This window comes from Carcharhinus amblyrhynchos, chromosome 18, assembly GCF_965287045.1.
Source record: "Carcharhinus amblyrhynchos chromosome 18, sCarAmb.v2.hapA, whole genome shotgun sequence".
NCBI lineage: Eukaryota > Metazoa > Chordata > Chondrichthyes > Carcharhiniformes > Carcharhinidae > Carcharhinus > Carcharhinus amblyrhynchos.
The window spans coordinates 11,875,238-11,894,198 of NC_137341.1; the positions used below are offsets into that span (position 1 = coordinate 11,875,238).

At 43.2% G+C, this 18,961-nt stretch overlaps 1 protein-coding gene across 1 annotated transcript in view; it reads right to left on the reverse strand.

Annotated features, from left to right (window-relative positions):
* Positions 1-2,141: 2,141 nt before the first annotated feature.
* rnf216 (ring finger protein 216) overlaps positions 2,142-18,961 on the reverse strand; it is a 201,859-nt gene continuing 185,039 nt past the window's right edge. The window contains exons 16-17 of the mRNA XM_080206384.1: positions 17,055-17,124; positions 2,142-2,766 (exon numbers count right to left, since the gene is read on the reverse strand). Coding sequence (XP_080062510.1) covers positions 2,273-2,766; positions 17,055-17,124 — 564 coding nt within the window. The 3' untranslated portion in view covers positions 2,142-2,272. The remainder of the gene's footprint in view (positions 2,767-17,054; positions 17,125-18,961) is intronic.

The window sequence follows — 18,961 nt, forward strand, 5'->3', positions numbered from 1 at the left end:
AGATTCAGCTCAGCTGGATGTGGCTTACAGTCAACAAGCCAATTTTGTCAAGGCTGACAAAAGAAAACTGGCATCGAATAAAACTGAAACAAGCACTGTCATAGGGGTTTCTTGTATGTCAGACCAAAGCCTGGTCTTTTCAAAATCCAAATGTTTCTCTTGGTCTCCAATTATATCAAGATTGCTACTTTCTCATATTTAAGAAGTCTCACAACACCAGGTTAAAGTGTGTCACTCACCTGAAGAAGGAGCAGCACTCTGAAAGCTAGCGATTCCAAATAAATCTGTTGGGCTTTAACTTGGTGTTGTCAGACTTCTTACTGTGCCCACCCCAGTGCAACGCCGGCAGCTCCACATCATTCTCATATTTTGCCGATCAAAATTCCATCCCAAAAATTGCCTTAGTAATGGCCTTTTTCCTGTTACTAACGTTTCCAAAGCCCATCACCATGGAAATTGGACATGTAGTCAGGCTAACGGTAGCACTCCAGGAAAGTGCCAAGAAAATAGTACGCCAGTTTTTACTGTTGGCACATTTTAAATATTCCATTTGAATCAGTGCCATTCAGCATGAGGCACTGAGTTCAGGGCACCATTTGGCTTTATAGCTGGCACAAATCTCCTGGTACTTGACCTCAACAAGGAGTGCCAGCAGACATTGCAGCTATAATGGCATGGGACAAATCACAGCTAATCTCAATCTTACCCAACTTCCATACATACACACACTAAGCATTTTCTTTGGCAGCATTTACATAATTAACAAAGATGCTTCACAGAAAATTATCAAAGACAGCAGGGCACATAAGAAGGAAGTTGACCAAAAGCTGGGTCAAATAGGTAGGCCACAAGCAGAGGCCATAGGATCCAGAGTGCAAATTTTCAATAATATTCTCTACATTAACCTAGAGGCATTGATGCAGATCGTACTCTTACTGTTACCACTGTCAGGATTAAGTAATTCAGCAGAGACATGGGGGCCTTTGTTTACTCACTGGAATATCACTTCAAGTTTTTTAGGAAGCCTATTCAATGTATTTTGCTGAGAATGCCAGAGTGAAGCCACCAAATTCCTATTCCAGAATACTGAAGATTACAAGTTGGTTACCAAAGCCAATTAGGGATGGCAACAAATGCTGACGTTGTCAGTGACACCCGCAAGCCATGAAGTCAATCAGCAGGAATCTTGCTGATTCACAGATTTCAAATTGTAATATTTTTACAAGATAATATTGTATGCAATATGGATAATTTTTAATAAATAGCGATGTTTTTATCTTCCTGGTTTGCATGGATGTTAGAAGTTGAGCCATCAAGGGAAGTGATGCCATTCAATTTTGTGCATACATCCATTGATAGAATATATGGAAGCAGTGCTTTAGGCGCATGACTGCAGGGAGCTTTTTTTAAAATTCATTCATGGGATATGAGCTTCACTGCCAAGGCCAGTCTTCGAGAAGACTTGCTGGATCAGTGGGTCATTTCAGAGGGCTGTAAAGGATCAACCACAATGTTGTGGCTCTGGAGTCACACACAGGTTAGACTGGATAAGGACAGCAGATTTCTTCCAAATGGTACAAGTAACCCAAATGGATTTTTTTTTTTGACAATCTGACAGTTTCATGGTCACCATTATTGCGATCAGCTTTCCATTCTCGAGGTTTTAATTAATAGAACACATACTCCATGGTGGGATTTAAACTCATTCCTTTAGTGAGTAAGTCCATGCTTTTGGAGTGTTAGTGCAGCAACATTGCCACTATGCCCTCGTTCTCTTTGAATGGCTGATTTTGGGCATGTGGTATGTGTGACACCAGGTGCTTACGTGATCTGTGCCCCTTTCAGCTTTCACTAACAGCCCTGCTTGAGCTGTTATAGACAGCAGTTACAAATAGCCATGTCACCAGTCTCAGTTGAGGAATTGGGCTTTGCCAAGTGCCAGGTGCTAAGCTCTCATTATGAATAGCTTCAGTGAGTAGCACGTGACCAATAAACTGGACAATTGGAAGTAAACCGCAGGCCTTGGAATCAAATTGAGGAGCATCTGTTCGGAAAGAAAACATTTCATTCTTCGTTAATACTTATCCAAGTGAAACTTCTTTCTCCTGAAGAAAACAACAAAATCTTTGCCTTTTGCATGTGGAAAAAAGTATGGTTTATTTGATCGGTATTTACAGTAAATCTATCTGTGGCCTTTCATTTAAACATTCACAGAACAACAAACACCAAAGGTCTCTTTGGCTCAAAATAAAGTCTACAAGGGCAATGCTGGTCATCGAAGGTTATGCTGCTCTGGCCTCGGTACAAAGTTGAACAACATACGGTCCTGTGGTGGCTGGTAAACTGGCGGCACATTTGGGCGTTCACGGGGACCGTCATGGTGATGGTGCGGTGGATGATGATGGTGCGGAGGCTCAGGAGGATGGTGAGGATGGTGGTGATGGTGGCGGTGATGATAATGATGTTGATGGCGATGACGGCGGTGGTAGGGCTGTGGACCAAAGTGCATGGGATACTCGTGTTCAAAATTAATGTGCTGTAAAGCATCAAAGTTGAAGTGAAAGTACGGAGGAGGGGGAAAGGGGACCTGCAGATGAGGGGGTACAGGTGGGATTGGGGGAAATTCAGGAATCATGGGTGCTGGTCGAGGAAGATCATTGCGATTGAAATTCACTCCAGGGTGTACTGCTTGACCTCTATCTTCAATTCTTGCATTCTTGGGAGGAGGATCCTCTGGCGGAGGCCCAATTCTTTTAGGAGCTTGCTCTAAAGTAAGTAAATCAAAACGGAAAAGTTGTTACTGCATTAGAAAATGGGCATTCACAAACAACAAACTCAGAGTTACATGCTAGACATTATCTCCAATTCAGTATGTCCTGCAATATAAAGTGCATCTGGTTATGTCCATCATCTAGATAAGTAGTACAGTGATCCAGTCATCATATTCAACAAAGAGCGAGCTTGTATTTCTATACACCTTTCATGCCCCAGGACATCCCAACATGCTTTATGGTGACTGAGAGCCTGCAGAAATGTCATAAGCTGGCAAGAGGCACTGCAGCTAGTTTCAGGAGCTAGGAAGGAAGTTTAAAAACAGAGCCTCAAACATCATAATCTTTGAGTTATTCGCAGTGCCACGCAGGTGAATGTATGATTAGTAGAATAAGTTCATAAGCTGGAGAAATGCTGCAGAAAGACAGCCTTCAGATTCCTTCAACACTGGAAACAACTGAGGGTTAGGAAAAATTTTGGCTAAGATCAAGCGTCAGATCAAGCCCAAGATGGGGTGCAATCCCTTTCTTTGTCAGGTTGCATCTTGTATGTTTCTCTTGTGGGATTGGATTCAATTTGATTTTGATTTTTGGAGCAAGCAAGGAGATGGATTTGGATGTGTCCGGTCCACTGTTCATCGGCTTTGTGACTTTAAGAATGGAATCTGTTCAAGATGAACAGGCCTCCACAGAGCTGGGGCTGATGTCCTTACTGGGAGGTTGATCAGCACTCTGGGGGAGGAAGGCTTAAGCAATTCAGCAAAGGGATGGACACCAGGGCGAAACACGACAGAAGAGAAAAAAAGTACACCGAGGTGTGCAAGAGGCAAATAATACTGGAGAAAAGAACAATTCTGAATGGGAGGGATCTGATGTGCGAAAATGCAAGGCAGGTTAAGATGGGCTTGGATTGCTTATATGTAAATACACGAACCATGGTAAATAAAGTTGAGTTGAAGGCAGAAGTGGCCACAGGGAATTGATTTAGTGGCAACAACGGATATCTGACACAAATAACAGCAGTATTGGGAATTTAACTTTCAGAGCTACAAGATATCCAAGAAAGGTATGGAAGTGGATAAAGAAAGTTGGGTGCAATATTAATCAAACAGCCAGTTATAAAATTGAAAAGGAATGATGCAGTTGGGGAACCAAAGGCAATTTGATTAGAATTATATATTAGAAACAGTATTCTGCTACTGGTTATACACTATAGACTATCCAATAACAGTAAGCAACTGGAACCCATTTGCAGGCAAATGACAAAGATGTTTTGTTCAGAGAGGTGAGAATGGAGAGTTCTCTTAACATAGGTTAGGGTATTAACAGTGTAACCGGGCAATGCATTTCTAGCCCTGTGAGGAACAAAGCAGTGTTGGGTTTTGTTCTGAGAACAGAAGTGGACAATATTTCAGTGATCATATCACCAGGTTTAGAATAGTTATGTAAAGAACAAGTTATAATTAAGTGCCAGAAAACTGAACGAGAGGATGACGACCTTCAATGAGTGAAAAAGACATCTGGCCAGGTGGATTGAAATCATAAATTGAAGGCACAGCACTAACTGAACAGTGAGGCCTTCAAAGTTTTGAGTACAAAGTAGATATATTGCCATACAGAGGAAAGGGGCACTCAAAGCGACAGTTCCCTGGATTACTAAAGGTAGAGGTTAAAATAAGACAGTAAGAGGAACTTTATGAAGTGTAAGATTCATATTCAGATACAGAAATCACAAAGGTGGTCTACAAATGGGGAAAGGAATAACCTTGTCAACTACAAGTCAGTCAGCCTATTGAGTAGGTCAGGGTAACTTTCAGATAATTTTAAGGAAGAAAATTAATTATCCTTTGGAAAGTAGGGCTAATAAATGAAAATTAGCATGGATTTTTAAAGACAAAGTCATGACTGATAAACTCAATCAAGCTCTTTGGTGAAGTGATGGAGGGGGTTGATGAAAGCAGAGTGGTTGATGTACAAGTAATATTCAATAAAGTTTCAATAACCTCACTGCAGTGTTAATGTAAGCCTATTTGTGATGCTAAAATAAAACGTTACCATTTTTAGACTGGTTAGCAATGTTAAAGCCTATGGATTAAAAGGGGCAGTGGCAGGATGGATACAAAATTATTGCTTTTCAGACTGGAAAGTGGTGCTTTCCAGGGGTCAGCATAAGAACCATTGTTCTTTTCGATATGAACAGAAAGCTGGAACTTGGGAATACAGCACATAATGTCAAGACAAAACGATAAAACTTGGAAGTGCAGCACTAATGAGGAGAATAGCAACATATCAGGAGGACAGAAGATAGATGAATGAAATGGCCAAGCACATGGCAGGTGCTGATTAGTGCACACACATGTTAAGTAATCCATTTTGGTGGAAGAACAAGGAGAGGAATTCTAAGAACACAAGAAATAGGAACAGAAGGAGGCCATTCAATAAGATAATTGCTAATCTGATTGTGGTTTTAACTCCACTTTCCTGCCTGCCCTCCATTATCCTCGACTCCCTTACACATTAACTCATCCTCGAATATATTAAATGACCCAGCTGCCAGAGTTCTCGAGGAGAGATTAAACAGCCCTCTGAAAAAATTCCTTGTGTGTCTTTAATGTGAGGCTTCATTCACTTTGCAATAAAGGCCAACATTCCGAATTACTCGCTGCACACTAACATCCAGATCCCTCTTACCACACAATTCTGTAGTCTCTCTCCACTTAAATTATACACTGCTTTAATACTCTTACCAAAGTGGGCAACTTCAATTTTTCTCAATCCTTTGTCACCGACTTAACTGAATGTGTCCCCTTTACAACTTGCATCCCTGCCTATATTTGCTACAACACAGTTGACCCCTTCATCCACATCCTTAACAGAAGTAAATATTTGGAATCCTAGCACTGATCTCCTGTACTACCCCACTAGTTACATTTTTCCAACCATTTAATCTGACTCTATTTGCCGTTAGTGAGCATTCTGACAATGATCTTGTGCAGGAACATTTTCTCTGGCACTTTATCAAATGTTTTTTGGAAATCTAATACACGATATCTACTGGTCCTCTCTATCCACCCTGTTTGTTACATTCTCAAAGAACCCCAATACATTTGTCAAGCATGAATTTTCCTGTCATGAAATCATGTTGACTCTCTGTACTATGATTTTTTTCATGTCCTGCGACTACCTCCTTAATAATGAATCCCAGCACTTTCACAATGACAAATATCAGGCTAACTGTGGTGGTTCAAGGAGGTTGTTCACCAACTTCTCAAGTCTAATTCGGGATGGGCAATACATGTTGACCAAGCCATGTGACACCCACATCCAACGAATAAATAGAAGAAACTAGCCTATGGTTTCTTGTTTTCAGTCTCGCTCCTTCCTTGAACGAGAGCATTAAATTTGCAGTTTTCAAATCCTTTGGGGCCTTTGCAGAATCGAGGAAATTTGGAAAATTCTACCCACTATCACCTTGATACTCTGGGGTGCAGGCCATTAGGCCCAGGGGATGAGTTCACCTTTAGTCCCATTAGTTTTACTATTACCTTTTTTCTAATGATATGAATGTGTTAAGTTCCTCTCTCCCTGTTGATTTCCTACTATTCTTGGAACAATTGTTTTGTCTTTGATCATTATGATAGATATGAAATACGTGCTCAAAGCCTCCGTCATTTCCATTAGTATTATAAAACATTGGTTAAGCCTCAGCTCAAGATTTGTGTTCAATTCTTGGTGCCACACTTTAGGGACAATGTCAAGCCCTTGGCATGGGTGCAGAAGAGATTCACTAGATGAGCATCGGTGAGGAGGGGCTCCAGTTATGTGCAGAGACCGCACTGTCCTTTGGGCAGAGAAGGTTTAGGAGATTTGACAGAGGTCTGCAAAATCAGGAATGAATTAATCGAGTTAATGTTTCCATTTGCAGAAGGAATCATTATCCTGAGAAAATGGATTTAAGGTGATTGACAAAAGAACCCGAAGTGGCAGGAGGAATTTTAAAAACACAGCAAGCTGTGATGATCGGAATGTAATATCTGAAAGGGTGGTGGGAGTAAATTCAATTGTAACGTTCAAAAGACAACTGGATAAATACTTAAAGCAAAACATTTATACAATTATGATGAAAGAAAAGGGAGTTGGGACTAATTGCATTGTGCTTTCAGAGAGCCAGCATAGATATGATAGGCCAAGTGGTCTCCTTCTGTTCTGCAGGATTCTATCAGTCTAATTATTTCTGAATTGTCGTACATACTGAAGGACTGTTGCATTATAGAAAATGTGGCAGCCAATTAGCCTCCCCCAGCAGCAATTTTGTAGTCAGATCACATGGTTTTGGTTGAGGGGTAAATATTGGGCAGGATATCAGAAGTCCCCCTGCTCTTCTTCAAATTTGTGCCAAGGAATCTTTACTATGTGAGAGTGGAGATAGAGCCTTGGTTCAGTGCCTTATCTGAAAGAGGGTACCTCTGACAGTGTAGCACTACTCAGTAATTCACTGAAGTGTCAATTTAGATTGTGCATTCAAATCTCTGAAGTGGGGTTTGAGCATGCAACCTCTGTCTCTTTTTCTTTACAGATGATGAATTAAATTGGTTCAGACACAGGGTTTGAAACATGAATAAAAACAAAACGCTGGAAAAATTTAAACAGGTCATAAGAACATAACAACATAAGAAATAGGAGCAGGAGTAGGCCATCTGGCCCTTCGAGCCTGCCCCGCCGAGCCTGCCCCGCCATTCAATAAGATCAAGGCTGATCTGTCGTGGTTCAGTTCCACATTCCCGCCCTCTCCCCATAACCCTTAATCCTCTCTCTTATCAAAAACCCATCAACCCGCTTCTTAAAAATATTTAGCAAGGTAGCCTCCACCACTTCAATGGGCAGAGAATTCCAGAGATTCACCACCCTTTGAGTGAAGAAGTTCTTCCTCAACTCTGTTCTAAACCGCCCCCCCTTTATCCTGAGGCTGTGCCCCCTAGTCCTACTGTCCTTTCTGAGCAGGAAGAGTCTCTCCACCTCTATCCTATCCATCCCATTCATCATCTTATACGTCTCAATGAGATCTCCCCTCATTCTTCTAAACTCTAACGAGTACAAGCCTAGTTTATTCAGCCTCTCAACAAAGAACAAAGAACAAAGAACAACCCAGCACGGGAAACAGGCCCTTCGGCCCAACGAGCCCGCGCCGCCGCATCGCCCTACACCTATTCTACCCTGCATGTCTACGAATGGGACCCTACTCAGTCAGATTCAGGGAAGAAATAGTGTCAATTTGGTGGAAACCAATTAGCCTAAGAGCACATCTTTGGGGTGTGGGAGGAAACCGGAGCGCCCGGAGGAAACCCACGCAACCACAGGGAGAATGCGCAAACTCCCACAGACACAGGCCCAAATCCATGTATCTGCACAGCTAGCAGTGCTAGTCACTGAGCTGTTGTGGAGCCCGTCTATCGGTCCAGGATCAAGCACACACACCGACATGAAGTACTAGGCCACTCCTGGACTTCCAAGAGCAGCCCACGCACAACCTGCCGTGTGCATGCCCCTCGCTTGACACGAGGTGGACCTCCACCTGTGGAATAAAGACAAAACATATTAGTTATACAGCCTGCCCTTCCGGTGTCTCCCGAGGTTTACCCTATTTAATAGCCCCTACCATATCCCTCCATTCCCGTTTCACTCATATGCCTATCTAACTGCATCTTAAACGAGTCCAACGTGCCTGCCTCCGCCACCCTACTCGGTAGCGCATTCCAGACCCCCACAACTCTCTGTGTAAAGAACCTTCCTCTTACCTCCAAATTATACCTCCCCCCCCTCACCCTTAATTGATGACCTCTTGTGTTCGTACCCAGTCTAGGGAGCAGTCTCTCACTATTAACTCTATCTATTCCCTTCAGTATCTTATATACCTCTATCATGTCCCCTCTCAATCTCCTTCTTTCCAAGGAGAATAGCCCCAGTCTCTTCAGTCTCTCCTCGTAACCCAGTCCCCCCATGCCAGGCAACATCCTGGTAAACCTCCTCTGCACCCTTTCCAGAGACTCCACGTCCTTCCGGTAATAAGGTGACCAGAACTGGACGCAGTACTCCAAATGCGGTCTAACCAACGTTCTGTATAACTGAAGCATTAGACGGCAGCTTTTATACTCTAAGCCCCTTCCTATAAAGGCTAACATCCCATAAGCCTTCCTAACAACGTTCTCCACTTGTGACACAACCTTCATGGATTTGTGGACCTGCACTCCCAGGTCTCTCTGTACATCTATACTCCTAATCGGCCTACCTTTTATCACATAACTCCTCTCTGCATTATTCCTTCCAAAATGCATCACCTCGCATTTGTCAGGATTAAATGCCATCTGCCACCTATCTGCCCACTGCACCAACCTATCTATATCCTGTTGTATCACCTGACAATCTCCTCATAGCTCAACCCCCTCAACTCCGGCATCAGCCTAGTAAACCTCCTCTGCACTCCCTCCAAGGCCAAAATATCCTTGCGTAAGTACGGCGCCCAAAACTGCACACAGTACTCCAGCTGCGGCCTCACCAATGCCCTATACAGCTGCAGCAAGACCTCCCTACTTTTATATTCAATCCCCCTCGCGATGAAGGCCAGCATCCCATTCGCCTTCCAGACCACCTGCTGCACCTGCAAGCTGGGTTTTTGCGACTCATGCACAAGGACCCCGAGGTCCCTCTGCACCGTCGCCTGCTGCAGTTTTTCTCCACGTAAGTAATAATCCTTCCTACCATTATTCCTACCAAAGTGTACCACCTCGCACTTGCCAACATTAAATTCCATTTGCCATTTCCTGGCCCATTCGCCCAGCCTATCTAGATCCTTCTGTAGACTCTCCCCACCCTCCGCACAATTTGCCTGTCCACCAATTTTGGTGTCATCAGCAAATTTCGACACCATACACTCGGTTCCCTCCTCCAGATCATCTATATAAATGGTAAATAGCTGAGGCCCCAGCACCGACCCCTGAGGCACTCCACTAGTCACCATCCGCCAATCCGAATAGCACCCATTGACCCCCACTCTCTGCCTCCTATTTGACAACCAGTCCTCTATCCACGCTAACACTGTACCCCCAACTCCATGTCCCCTGACCTTCTGCAATAACCTCTTGTGAGGTACCTTGTCAAACGCCTTCTGAAAATCAAGAAAGACCACATCCACCAGCTCTCCTCTATCCACCGCCCTAGACACATCCTCATAGAACTCCAGTAAATTTGTCAGACACGACTTCCCCTTAACGAAACCGTGCTGCGTCTGCTCTATCAAGCAATTCCCCTCAAGATGCCTCGCTATTTCCTCCTTGATGACAGATTCTAACATTTTACCTACAACAGACGTTAAACTAACCGGCCTATAATTCCCCGCCTTTTGCCTGGCACCCTTCTTAAACAACGGCGTAACATTAGCCGCTTTCCAATCTTCCGGCACTTCCCCGGAATCCAGCGACGTCTGGAAAATAACCACCAAGGCATCCACTATCACCTCTGCCATTTCTTTCAGAACCCTCGGATGCATTCCATCCGGTCCTGGGGACTTGTCCACAATCAGCCCCTCCAGTCTGTCGAGCACCGCCTCTCTAGTAACAGTAATGTCATCGAGACCCTCCAGTCCTACCACCTTTCCATCTCTAACACCCGGCAAATTATTCACGTCCTCCTCCGTGAATACCGAAACAAAAAAGTTATTCAAGACCTCAGCCATTTCCCCATCCGCTACCACTAAGTCCCCTTTCTCATCCTCTAAGGGTCCAACGTTCACCCTAGCCAGCCTCTTCCTTTTTATATACTTATAAAAACTCTTGCTATCCTTTTTTATATTAAGCGCTAGCCCAGCTTCATAGTTTATCCTACCCTTCTTTATCAATTTCTTTGTCAATCTTTGTTGACATTTAAACCTCTCCCAATCCTTTTCTCGCCCACTACTCTTAGCTACTCTAAACGCCTCCGCTTTTAATTTAACACTTTCCTTCACCTCCTTCGTTATCCACGGCTTATTACCTCTCCTCCTACGGTCCTTTTTGACCATCGGAATAAATTTCTGCTGAGCACCAAGAAAGATCTCCTTAAAAATCCTCCACTGCTCCTCAGCAGACCTACCTTCCAACGCGCTCCCCCAGTCCACGTTCGCCAATTCCTCTCTCATCCTACCGTACTCCCCTCTGTTCAAACAAAGGACGCGTGTCCGGGAACCCACTTTGTCGTCCTCCATCTGCACCAGAAACTCCACCATACAATGATCACTCTCCCCAAGAGGATCCTTCACTGCAAGGTCCCTGATTCTACCCGCCTCATTACATAACACCAGATCCAAGACAGCTCGCTCCCTCGTCGGCTCCAACACACACTGTTCAAGGAAACTATCCCGGCAGCATTCCAAGAACTCCTCCTCGAGCCCACCGCGTCCAACATGGGTCGACCAATCAATATGCAGATTGAAATCCCCCATAATTACAGCCGTCCCATTCCTGCACGCCGCACTTATTTGCGCGTTAACAGCCCGCCCCACCTCCAGATCATTATTCGGGGGCCTATAGACGACACCCACCAGCGTCTTCCTCCCTTTGCTGTTCCTAATCTCCACCCACAACGATTCCACTTTCTGCTCTTTGGCTCCAATATCATCCCTTGCTACCACCCTGATGCTATCCTTAATCAGCAGAGCTACACCCCCCCGATGTCCAGATGTTCAGATGTCCAGAGGCATCTGTGCAGAGACAAACAGAGTTAATGTTTCATGGCCCTTCTTCTTCAGAACTGGAGAGAGTTAAAAATGTGATGGGATTTATGCTGTTGAAAAAGGGGGAGGATCAGATGCAAGGTCAGGGATAGGTGAGACGGTGGGGGATTAAATGACAAAACTGTCATGAAATAAGAAGCAAAGGGATTGGAAATTGTAAGAGTACAGAAAACAAACTGTGACAGTAGCTGTTAATAGCAGAATAAAGGTAATCTTTGAAAGCAAAAATATAAAATCTGAAAACAAGGTACAGACTGACATTTGGTTGGGGGTGGGGCGGGGCGCTGGGGTGGGGGGTGCAACAGGGGAAAGAAACTAAAGTTCAAAATGGAAGATGAGAGATCATGGTCTCAAGGTGTTGAACTCAATATTGAATCCAGAAGGCTGTAAAGTACCTGATCGGAAAGTAGGTGCTGTTCCTTCAAATTGCTTTGGGCTTCACTGGAACATACTAGCAGGCCGAGGACAGACATGTAAACTTGAGAACAAAATGCTGAATTTAAGTGGCAACCAGACGGTTGGGGTCTTGCTTGCGGACTGAGTGACTGTGTTACACAAAGCACTCACCCAGCTTGCTTTTAGTCTCACCATTGCAGAGGAGACCACACTGTCAGCCAATACAAATTGAAAGTAGTAAATTGACACTGAGGAGGGAGGATTGCAATGGAAGATGCTGAGGAAAGGGAATGGGGAGTTGGGGAAGAAAAAAGAGTGAATCTTTAGATGCAGGGAATGGTCCCTTCGGAATGCTGACAGGGCACCAAAACAAGTTGTCCATTTGGAGTTGGGAGCAGCTGCAGGCAAGCTACTCCAGGAGTTAACCCTAACATAGCACAGACATACAAGTTAAAAAAAATTCAACATAGACAAAACTCCATCTTGCCATAATTTTAATGTTTAATCAAATTGGAGTATTGTGGCAAATATGCGCAATACTGCCTGCACAAAGAGGCGAACAAATGATCAACTCCCATAACTCTGCAACAGAAACTTTCTGTCATAGCTAGTGCACTTGGGAGTAACTGTTCTGGTATTCCCTCATTGCCTTTGGGGAATCATCTCGCCTGCAATGATCTTCAGTAACTAGTATCAGGAAGGTATCATATAATGGCATTGCAATGTCCATTCTTTCACAAGTACAAAATCAAAAATGATCAAAGAACAATACAGCACAGGAACAGGCCCTTTGGCCTCCCATGCCTGCACCGATCATGATGCCTGCCCTAAACTAAAACCGTATACACTATTGGTGTCAGTATCCTTCCATTCCCACCCAATCATGCATTCGTCTAGTTGCCCCTTAAATGCCGTTATTGTACCTGCTCCCACCACCTCCCCAGGCTGCGCGTTTCAGACATTCACCATCTTCTGTGTAAAAAATGTGCCTCACACATCTCCTCTAAACTTTTCCCCAAACGCTTTAAACCTATGTCCCTAGTACTTGACTTTTCTAGCCTAGGAAGGAGCATCTGACTATCCACTCTGTCCATGCCACTCAAACTTGTAAACCTCTATCAGATCACTCCTCCACTACCCTTGTTCCAGTGAGAATAAGCCGAGTTTATCAAACCTCTCTTCATAGTTAATACCCTCCAGACCCAGGCAACATCGTAATTAACCTCTTCTGTACCCTCTCCAAAGCATCCACGTCCTTCCGGTAGTGTGGTGACCAGAATTGTACACAATATTCTAAATGAGGGCTAATTAGGGTTCTGTACAGCTGCAGCATGACCTGCCAATTTCTATTCTCAATGCCCTGACTGATGAAGGTAAGCATGCTGTATGCTTTCTTAACTACCTTACCTACCTGTGTTACCACTTTCAGTGATCGGTGGACATGTAAGCCCAGATCTCTCTACCCGTCAATATTCTTAAGGATTCTACCATTTACTGCATAATTCTGACATGCATTAGGCCTTCCAAAATGCATTTTCTCACACTTGTCCAGATTAAACTGCATCTGCCATTTCTCCGCGCAAGTCTCCAACTGGACTGTATTTCACTGTATCCTCTTACAATCCTATTCATTTGGTTAAGTTAGTGAGGCACGATCTCCCCTTCACAAAACATGCTGTCACTAATAAGTCCATTTGTTTCCAAATGTGAGCAAATCCTGTCTCTAAGGATCTTTTCCAATCATTTCCCTACCACTGACACAAGGCTCACTGGCCTATAATTTCCTGGATTATCCCTGCTGTCCTTCTTAAACAATGGAACAACATTGGCTATCCTCCAACTTCACCTATAGCCAATAAGGATATGAAAATTTCTGTCTCTCCCTCCCTCAGTATTCTGGGGTAGATCCCATCAAGCCCTCGGTACTTATCTACTTTAACGCTTTTTAAGACACCCAATAGCACCACCTTTTTGATATCAACATGACCCAGCATATCTACACACCCTACCCTAGGCTCCTCATCCATCAAGTCCCTCTCTTTGGTGAATACTGAGGCAAATTATTCATTTAGTATCACACCCATTTCCTCTGGTTCCATGCATAGATTACCCCCACTATTCTTGAGCAAACCAACCCTTTTCCTGACTACCCTCTTGATCTTTACATACGTATAAAATGCCTGAGGATGTTCCTTAATCCTGTTTGCTAAGGACTTTTTGTGACCCCTCTTAGCCCTCCTAACTCTAAGTTTCTTCCTAAATTCTTTACATTTTTTAAGGGCTTCATCTGTCCGAAGCCTTTTAGACCTTACAATTGCTTTCCTTTTCTTTTTGATAAGGCTCATCATATCTCTCGTTATCCAGGGTTCCCGATACTTGCCACAATTATCCTTCATTGTCACAGGTACATGACGGTCCAGAATTCCAATCAACTGTCAGATGTTGATTTACCCTCAAACAGCCTTCCCCAATCAATATACACTCTCCTGATCCTGCCTAATGTTGTCTTCCCTCAATTTAGCACTTTTGCCCAAGGACCACTCTTGTCCTTATTCACAAGTGCCTTAAAACTTAAGGAATTATGATCACTGTTCCCCAAATGCTTTGCTACTGAAACTTCAATCACCTGGCCAGGCTCATTCCCCAGTACCAGGTCTAATATAGCTCCTCCCTGAGTTGGGCTATTTACATACTGTTTCAAGAAACCCTCCTGGACTCTCCTTACAAATTCTGCCCCATCCAAGCCCCTAGCAATAAGTGAGTCCCATTTAATATAGGGAAAGTTAAAATCACCCACCACAACAACCCTGTTGTTTTTGCATCCTTCCAAAATCTGTCTGCATATCTACTCCTCTATCCCCCACTGGCTGTTGGGAGGCCTGTAATAAACCTCCACATTGTGACTGCGCCCTTCCAATTCCTGAGCTCTACCCATATTGCTTTGCTGCCTGAACGCTCCGAGGTATCCTCCCTCAGTACAGCTGTGACATTCTCCTTAACCATCGATGCAATTCTCCCACCCCTTGTACATCCCCTCTACCCTGCCTGAAGCATCTAAATCCTGGAATGTTTAGCTGCCAATCCTGTCCATCTTTCAACCAAGTCACTGTAAAAGCAACAACAATATAGTTCCCAAGTACTAATCCAAGCTTTAAATTCATCTGTTTTACCTGTTAAGCTCCTCAAATTGAAACAAATACACTTCAGACCACCAGTCTTGCTGTGTTCAACAACTACTCCCTGCCATGCTCTTCCTCTTAATCTTACTGGCCTTAGTTTGTAGTTCTCCCTCAGTTATTTCTTCTACTGCTCTAGTTTAACCCTTCCGAGTGACTCTAACAAATCTACCTGTCAGGACATTGGTGCCCCTCCACTTTAGGTGTAACCCGTCCTTCTTCTACAGGTCCCACCTGTACTGGAAGAGATCCCAATGATCAATATATCTGAACTCGTCCCCGCTACACCAGCTCTTTAGCCACCTGTCAGCTGCACTAGCTTGCTATTCATAGCCTCAGTGGCATATGGCACAGGAAGTAATCCTGAGGTTACAACCCTCGAGGTTCTCTTTTTTAAACTTACTACCGAACTCCGTGAACTCCCCTTGCAGGACCTTGTCACTCTTCCTGTCTATGTTGTTAGTACAAATGTATACCACGACCTCTGGCTGTTTGCCCTCCCCTTTCAGGATGTCTCATGCCTGTTCAGAGACATCCTGTATGGCAACATAGCATCCTGGAGTCTCTTTCCTGGCCACAGAAATGCTCATTTGCGCCCTTGTCTATGGAGTCCCCTATAACTATCACTCTTCTGTATCGAAAACGGTATACCTGTTAGAGAGGGGGATAGCCACAGGGGATTCCTGCATTGACTGTCTGCCCTTTCTAGTGGTCACCTATCTATCTGTCCGCACTTTGGGTATGACCATGTCTCTAAAGCTCCTGTCTATGACGCTTTCTGCCACCTGCATGCTCCTCAGTGCATCCAACTGCTGCTCCAACCAATCCACACAGTGAGGAGCTGCAGTTGGGTGCACTTCCTGCAGATGTAGCAATCCAGAAAGCTTGAAGCCTCACAGATCTCCCACATCTCACAGGCAAAGCACTTTACCCTGCTGACTGACATTTATATCACGAATGAATTTATTTACAAATAAAACACTTAAAAATTTGGGTTATAATTAACTGTACAGTTGCTGATGCTAGATTTCCATGATAAATAAATTTCTATACAACACAGTCATTTGACTAAGTCCCATCAGACTGGGATAGTATTTTGGGACTACAATGTGGTCCTTGAGAACAGGTTGATTAACAACTATCCACCAAAAGACAGGATAAAACCCACCATCTTGCAAATTATTGGCATTATGGACTAAAAAGCTGAAACAGTTAAAAATGGACTTGCAGAGGGCTGCCGCACTGACTAGAAGAGAACATCTTATGGACTCATGGTCTTCTTTGAAGTAAACAGTTTGCCAGCATTGTTAATACAGCTGGTGCTTTGATGCAGAGTGAGTTTACTTGCTAAAGACGCAAATTTTAGTTGTACCACTTCTTTACATGAAGCTGTGAAGAAAACAACTTTTGTTTAGCGCTGCATTTTCTGTGTATTCCCTGGATGCAGGTTGTTTTGCTGAAAGGGATTTAGTTTAAGAGGCACTTTGATGGAAAGGATAAATTTTGTCTAAACTTTAGGTAAAAGTATTGTGTTTTATTCAACAAAAATTTAGTGAGTTTATCAGTAATAAAGAAACTGGTGACGCTTTATGTTTAGATACTTTGCTTGGTCAATGAATTAAACCTATTTGTATTTCTCAGAAGCTGAACAAATGGAGAGAGACTGGTCAAAGGGATAACCACATAATGTCAGGGAATCTTAAATGCTTCAAATGCCTACAAATCTGCTGTAGTGCTACTGTCATAGCTAGTGCAACATCAAATTTAACCAAAAATAAATACAATGCAAAAAATCAGCTTGAGGGGAAAAAGGACAGGTTATACTGACAAGGTGAGATGTGGTCGGGTGGAAGGATGCTTGTGTTGGGGAGTAACATTAGCAGCAATTGGACCAAGTTTGTGTTCTAAAATCTTGATAAATTGTAACTGTTTAATAAGGTGACTTACCTCCAATCCTTTTCTTTTGTTCATTTTCAGCTTCATTTTGAATCTCTCTGATGAGTCTCTCGTCATCTTCCTGTCAGAATATTGAGGTCGTTATCGATGGTGATAGTCATAAGATATCGACAATACATTGGAAATTATTGTAGCAGTTTCCCAGGATGAACGCACATGCAATGAGTCGATAGGACAGCCAGGTCAGAAGGTCAAAATGCCCACCTGCTCAAAGCTTTACATTAGGTTTTCTCTGAGCTAAAGTTCAGTAGCGTAGGTGAGCTGCTCTCACCTACACTGCATTGGGGGTACAATCAGCCAGTGTCAGAAGAGACAGATTCTAAGAGACATCACAACCCAACCTAATCCTAGTCTCACCCGAAGGGGTCAGTTTATACAGATGTCATGAGATTTGCATTAAATTAGATAGAAAGACCAATCGATAGAAAGGGAGGATAAACTTGCACTCCTACAGTGCATTCCACTAGCTCAGGATGCTCCAATGTATTTAACAGCCAATTAAGTACTTTGAAGTGCAGTCACTGTTACAATAGAAGGAACAAGGCAGCAAATTTGTATGCATCAAGCAAGGTCCCATAAATAGCGAACGTTCAGAGGAGTGTTTCATTGTCATAGGTGCCAGCTTTCAGATGAGATGTTAGATCAACGCCTGGTCTACTTTGTTCAGGTATTGCAAAGGATCCGATGTCCCATATAGAAGTGCAGCAGGGAAGTTCTCCCAGTCTCGCATTCATCCTCCAATCAGCACGAAAAATTGGATTATCTTGCTGCAGTTAGTTGGAACTTACCACACACAAATGGACTGCCTTGCTTCCCTGCACTACAATAATGACACCACTTGTAAGGTACTTCATTGGTTGTAAAGCACTCTGTGATGTCTTGAGGTGACAATAAATGTTGCATTTTTCTGACTTACGGAACCAGAGAGTATTACAATATCATTTCACAATGGCACACACAAAAATAAGAGCATTAGAGTACAGCTCTGGAGAAATATTTCATAAAAAAGTTTTTGTTTCACTATTAATTCCTGTTAAATACAAGACACTTATCAGCTGCATGTTTATTACCCTCAAAGTGAAAATAGCACAATCTTGATAAGGTTGGACAGCCTCCAAAACATACATCTAGTTAAACACAAGATATTGTTATGAAACAAGAAGTGTTTGATAATGCTAACTATGTTTAATAATATGCCTGGTGTTTTTCAAGACATTTTATCTATCCGATGGGAAGCAGAAGAAAATGCGGTGCGCACAAAAAATGTATTTTTAGCAATCTCAGAATGAACGGTCATCCTTCTCTTTGGCATGATGGTTCTTTCACAAGGAAGTAGTAGCCAGGAGACCATTTATTTTACTGTCAATAGGTCACCAGATCTGCTGGCTCTGAGGAAGCCGAGGTAAGGTTTGCACTGTGGCTAGATTGAGTAAACGTGGCATATCTGCGTTGTGGTTCCTGTTGGCTCAGGCAGCTCCAAATAAATACGGAGGATGTGGGAAATTTGAAATTTAAAATTTAAAACAGAAAACTCTGGAAATACCCAGGTCAGGCAGCATCTGTGGAGAGAGGAGTTAATGTTTCAGGTCAACAATAGCACATAATTCTGATGAAAGGTCAATACCTGAAAGTGTGCCTCTTTCTCTCCCCACAGATGTGGAGTAACTGACCAAATGTCATTTTCTGTTTTCAGTCCAAAATTAGTGCCATCATTCTGATTTTACTTTATTCAACAAAATCTGCAGGATTTATCCTCGAATAATGCACCATTTTCCTTCAAGGGATTACCATGATTGAACTGCTTTTGTTCACTAACAATTGGTGCACTAAAAAAGAGACCATTCAACTAACTCCGAACTGCTTCCACTTTATAAACAGATACAGTTCACAGTTAATAA